General features: G+C 42.3%; 1 protein-coding gene across 1 annotated transcript in view; it reads left to right on the top strand.

The window, feature by feature from the left end:
* The window catches only part of si:dkey-9k7.3, an 18,908-nt gene extending 14,218 nt beyond the window's left edge, over positions 1-4,690 (top strand). Inside the window, exons 7-14 of the mRNA XM_037678991.1 lie at positions 4-122; positions 220-304; positions 497-603; positions 2,041-2,153; positions 2,265-2,376; positions 3,255-3,395; positions 3,612-3,705; positions 4,577-4,690. Of these exons, the coding sequence (XP_037534919.1) occupies positions 4-122; positions 220-304; positions 497-603; positions 2,041-2,153; positions 2,265-2,376; positions 3,255-3,395; positions 3,612-3,705; positions 4,577-4,690 (885 nt within the window). The remainder of the gene's footprint in view (positions 1-3; positions 123-219; positions 305-496; positions 604-2,040; positions 2,154-2,264; positions 2,377-3,254; positions 3,396-3,611; positions 3,706-4,576) is intronic.
* The last annotated feature ends 965 nt before the right edge of the window (positions 4,691-5,655 follow it).

The raw sequence follows: 5,655 nt of genomic DNA, 5'->3' as shown, positions 1-5,655 counted from the left end.
CTGTGCACCGACGGCAGAGCCAACATCGGACTTGGCGATATGGAACAAAGCCCGTCTCTGTCCTCCCTGACCCAGACCCCATATTTCTACAGACAGCTGGCGCTGCAGGCCATGGAGAAAGAGTGAGGACGCAATCAGCTCTGTGATGAAACAAAAAACAAAAGGATTTGAAATGGTACATTAAAACTAGTCCAATGATTATTTAACTATTCTTTTCAGGGTCATAATCTCGATAATGAGCTTTAAGGGGACAGATTGTCGCTTGGCTGACATTGGGAGGCTGGCTGACGCAACTGGGGGACGGGTGAGACTCAGACACAAAAACATTCAGCAACGCTGGAATGAAAACACACATCTACAAAAAAAGTCCTTGAAGAAAAGTGTTGAACCATCCTTCATTCTTTAAACTAAATGTTGCCTGTAAATACACTTGGGAAAACATCTAAAACCTGCGATGGTGTCCCAACCTTCTGAACTTCTGTCCTTTCCTGCTCAGGTGAACATCGTCAGCATCGGTACCGTGGCCTCGGAGATCCAGTCCATCTCTGTGGACAACGTCTTAGCAACAAGCGTCACTTTGACCCTGCTCGCTCCTGATGGAGTGTGAGTGCAGACTGAAGTCAAAACCTGAAGGTTTTCGTTATTTTATCATTTACACCAGTCAGCCATAACATTATGACCACTCAAAGGTAAAGTGGAAAATACTTTAAAAAGCCAATAAGGTGGAGGTCATTGAGCTGCAAGTAAATATTCTGTCTTAGAAGTTGGACCAGGTTCCAAAATAGGAAAACCAATGGTACCAATGGTAAAGTTGTGCTGTAAAACCAAAAATCTTCCTCATCATTTGGATTTTGGCACGTTCTACCAACCTAAACTTACTTCATTGCTGACAAGGTACACTCCTTGGAAAAGTATTCACTGATGGAGGTAATGGAGTTGGGCTTGTTTAATGGTTCCAGAAAGAATAAGGGTCACAAATGCAAGTTTGATTCATTTACTTGGCCTCCAAATCTTTAGGTACAAAACATGATTGAGCATCTAGTAAATTTACTGGACAAATAAGTCTGATCTATGTTCGAGCCACCCAGCAACTCCACAACCTGAAGGACTTCAGCTTGTTACTGATGGCTTCAAGGCAAACACCACAACAGAACTTTTAAGATCTAAGACAAGTCCAGCTCTACACTGGGGTTCTTTTGCAGAAGAAAGTTTAAATAGGTTCAAAGCGGAAACAGGTGGAATGCCCCCTTCAGATCAGGGTTGAGCCTGCCTCAGGTGGAGGAGTTCAGCTATCTGGGTATTTTGTTCCTGAGTGATGGTAGGATGGAGCCAGAGATGGACTGAGCCTCATCCTCAGTAATGAGGGTGTTGCTTTGATCGGTCATAGCGAAGAAGGAGTTGAGTCGAAAGGTGGAGTTCTCAATTTACTGGTCCGTCTACATCACAGCCTCACATATGAACCTATTGGTCATGAAGTCTGGTTCATGATGACCAAAGGAACAAGATCCTTGATGCAAGTGGCTTCCTTTAAAGGGTGGCCGGGCTCAGCCTTAGAGACAGGGTGAGGAACTTTGTCATGCAGGGGGAGCATCGAAAGGAGTCAGTTGAGGTGCTTCAGGCTCCTGATCAGGATGCCTCCCTCTGGAGGTTTTCTGGGCATGTCTGGAAAGAGGCCCTAGGGCAGACCCAGAACTCGCAGCAGGGATTATACATTGTGTCTGGTCTGGGAACACCTTGGAATCACCCAATAGGAGATGGAGAAGGTCGGTGGGGAGAGGGAGGTCCGGGATTCTCCCCTCGAGCTATTCCCTCTGTGGCCAAACCACAGATAGGAAGTAGAAGATGGAGTTGGTAAAACCCATTTATTATTAGGGTGGTCATAAAGTTGTGGCTGATAAGTATACAGTGCACAATAATTACTTTCGTTTCGGTTCCCTTTTCATGCACATGCATTGCATTTGTCTGATTTGTGCACGTCTAACATGAAAAAGAAAAACACTTTTTATAATGATTCATGTCTCATCTGTTTTTGTTCTGCAGCTATTTTCCCTTTGAAGACGACAACCATCACAAACTGGTGAGAGAGATAGGAAACGTACCAAAGGGGCTGGAGATCACTTTCCAGTTTGCTGTAAAACCAGATTTTACGGAAAGTAAGTTTGCCACATAAATTTATGGAAAACAAACAGAAATTATTTATGAACAAAAATCTCATTTGACTTTAACTAACTAGAGACGCGCTACAACTCATGTTTGTTTGTCAGCTTTTCTCCGGAGGAGCACCGTCCCGCTCCAGCTGCAGCTGAGCTTCAAGACCAGAGACCAGCAAAGAATCACTCGCATTATCACGGAGCAGCGACCTGTAATGACGAAAAGGTAAAACCTTTTTTTATTTATCAACCGCCACGTTTTATGAGCCTCAGCTGCTGTCTTTGTGTTCACCACAGCATATCTGTCACAACAATTATATGTTAAGGAGACGTGTCCCCATCACAGTAAAAAAAATATATTCATTTGGACCCCCACACATTTACCATGAAATATTAATTCACCCAGTTCTGTTTCTATTTCTTCATGAACGAATCCATTCCTCTTGATCAATGGGAGAATACTCAAACCACTAAAAGTCCACTCCAGGTTTTCCTGGTTACCTACAACAACTCAACACACCGCGCACAGTTTCCTCTAAGTTGCTTGGCTTGGCAGGGTCATCTCTTTGGGACATTTATGGACAGGGTGGGGGGGAGACACCTCTGTGTTGTGTGCTAGCTTAGCGCTACGTTAGTGCCGGCAGTTGTCGACGGGGTGGGGGGATTAGTATGCGTGAAAGAAGCTGAGCTCTATGACTGTAGCATCTTAGTCTGTATCGTGTGCCGCTAGCTTAGCGCTACATTAGTGCCAGCAGTTGTTGAACGAGGTGGGAGGTTAGGATGTGTGAGAGAAGCGGAGCATGCTCTATTCAAACAAGGAGAGCTGTTGGTCAGGCTACTTCTTGTTGCTCTCTATAATGGTTATTGAATCAAGTGTTTACTTATGTAAACGTAGATGTTTAAAAACCTGTTAAAATACACCAGAATGCAGGAAATGGCATCTACTTTATTGAAAATTTTCTGAGGGAAGACCCCCAGACTCCCCCACCAGTGTCCCCCCCCCACCCCCACCCCCCACACACACACACAAACACATTACAAATGCTTCCGACGCCAGTGCACCGTAGAGATCATTGACTTCATCCTGTCTGTTTTTGTCTGAAGTCGGATTCTTCCAGGAAGACTCAACACGGCGGTGCTTGGTGTTCACTGCGCTCAGCTCTGTGCCAATTTGACCATGGAGGGTCGGGTCCAAGAGGCACAGAAGCAGCTAAAAGCACAACAAGACCTGCTCAGACAGATCAGGTATGAGACACCGAACCTTTTGATAATTTACTTAACCGTCTCGGACCTAAACTAATAAGATTTGGTGCTAAAGTGCTCCAATCGTAGACTCCAAAGTAATTTACAAACAAATAACGGTCTTAGGTTAAACATTGATGCTAACCTTCGGTTAAATATCGAGTTGGATCTTTAGTTCTGGTTGTCTCTGATTGGATCCTGTCTCTTTCTGCGATCCAGTAAATCGAGGCCAATCCAAAAAAATGAGAGTATCTACGGTAACTGGATGAAAACCATGACAACAATCTGTGACGACATCACAACAGACTCGCAGGTAATCTTATATCTAAACAAGTTTATTTTTTTAAATGTTTAAACAGGAGAAAGCTTTTAAATCATTTTGATTTTAGCTACTTTAATTTATCTTCATTTACAGGCGTATGGAAAGCTATTGCATTATATAAGAGTTTGGCGAGATATTCAGAGTAGATGTCTAAAACTGAATTCTTCCTAGTCAATAAATAAATAAATTACTGTTCTTATCCACAATCAATATTTAATTTATCTCAAACATTATTAATAATATCAAAAATATATATCAACAATATAAGAAACATTGTTCTTCTGATTGATGACATTAACTTTTTTGTCTAATCTCAGTCATGGCGATTCGATATGTAAACTTTGACTAGTAGAAAATAAATTTTAATTTATTTTAGATAACTTAAGTTTCTCTTTTTTTACTGGAAATTTTATTTTTTGACTCAGAGGGATGCTATCAAAGATAGATGAAGAACAACTTGCCATACCCCAAGTTGTTACCGAGCAGTACGGCAGAAAACAAATGTTTTGCTTTCAAAAGTACCACTTTGTGTCCATTTATAAAACGTGTGAGCTTAATACCTATCAAGAACATCGAACACTTTTTTCTAAAGTTCTGCTAAAAGTTATTGAGAGCTTTTTCATTTTTTAGGTGTACTTAAGGTGCCAAAACCAGATGTGATTCCAGTGTCACCTCCTTGTAAATATAGACGTAAAGCCAGCAGGCTTCCCTCAAAAGATCTGTTACTGTGTAAAGTTAACAAAGACTCTAGTAATTTCATTACTTCAGAATCGAAAACTAAATAAATCGCACCAGTTTGAAAAAGCCCCATCAGCTCCTCGGTCACGTGGGTTGGTCAGTGATCCCCGTTGTTTTCCATCAGGTTCTGTCTGACGAAGCAGCCGAGGTGGTGTACCACCTGAAGAGGGCCAGCAGCAACAGCTACGCTCAGGTCCACAAGAACCATTTGATGAAACGAAACGTGACGGAAGCATGAACGCACTTCAGATGAACAGTCGTCCACACGTGGATGCTACGACAGATACGTGTTTGAGTTACCGACACTGTCCGACTGTGACTTGTGTTTGTTTTATTGATCCGTCATTGGGTTATAGCTGAGATGTAGCACGTTTGTTTCATGTCCAATAAACTTGTGTTTGTCATTTTTTTTATTCTACTTGTCATTAAAATGTCAAAGAAACAAAGTCCATACTGGCTGCGTGTAAAGGATTAAGAAGGGAAAGTTTTATCCAGGTGCGGCTGATCAAACGTCTTAAGTGATTATTATCAGTGTGACCAAGCTGGAAAGACATCAGCAATGACCTTAGAGAAGCAACAGTTGAAGCCCATCAATCTTGGAAAAGTTAAAGAAGAATTTGGAGTCCATGGTTCTACGGTGAGAACGGTTGTTCAGCAGTGGAACGGTCTTACCAATTGTACTTCACAGAAAAGTCATTCAGTTACGTTTTAAACCGGACAAGTCTTTGATCCCTCGCTCAGTGAAATGACTTTAATGTTAGCATCCTAGCTAGCTCTGGCACCAACAAGTGGTCGACAGAAGAACTGCGTCACCTTCGGTTCTGTGCAGTGAACTTGTTGAACTATCGTTTCCTTCAGTGAGTTCATGGTGCCATATTTAGACGCTGTGGAGGAAAAACCATCAATCTTGCAAACAGACGTGTCACAGTTAAATGCCAGAAATGTACGAACAGGGATATTTATCAGCTGACTGCAGTTGGGCAACACTTTGTTCTGTGAAACAACGTGGAAGTGACAGAGAGGAATGCTACAGACAACCAGGCCTGCTGGTACCACTGATGTGCAGATAGTTGCATATTTTACTGCCGTGGAGATCGGCACCCCGCAACCAGGCACGAAAAAGCAAAGGAAAGAAAAGAAATTGATAGAAGGATGGAAATTTACCTGAGGTTAAATATTTTGTGTAAGCCACAGTAAAAAATG

Source organism: Nematolebias whitei, chromosome 1 (genome assembly GCF_014905685.2).
Source record: "Nematolebias whitei isolate Nwh7 chromosome 1, NemWhi1, whole genome shotgun sequence".
NCBI lineage: Eukaryota > Metazoa > Chordata > Actinopteri > Cyprinodontiformes > Rivulidae > Nematolebias > Nematolebias whitei.
This window is presented reverse-complemented; position numbering and strand designations above follow the sequence as displayed.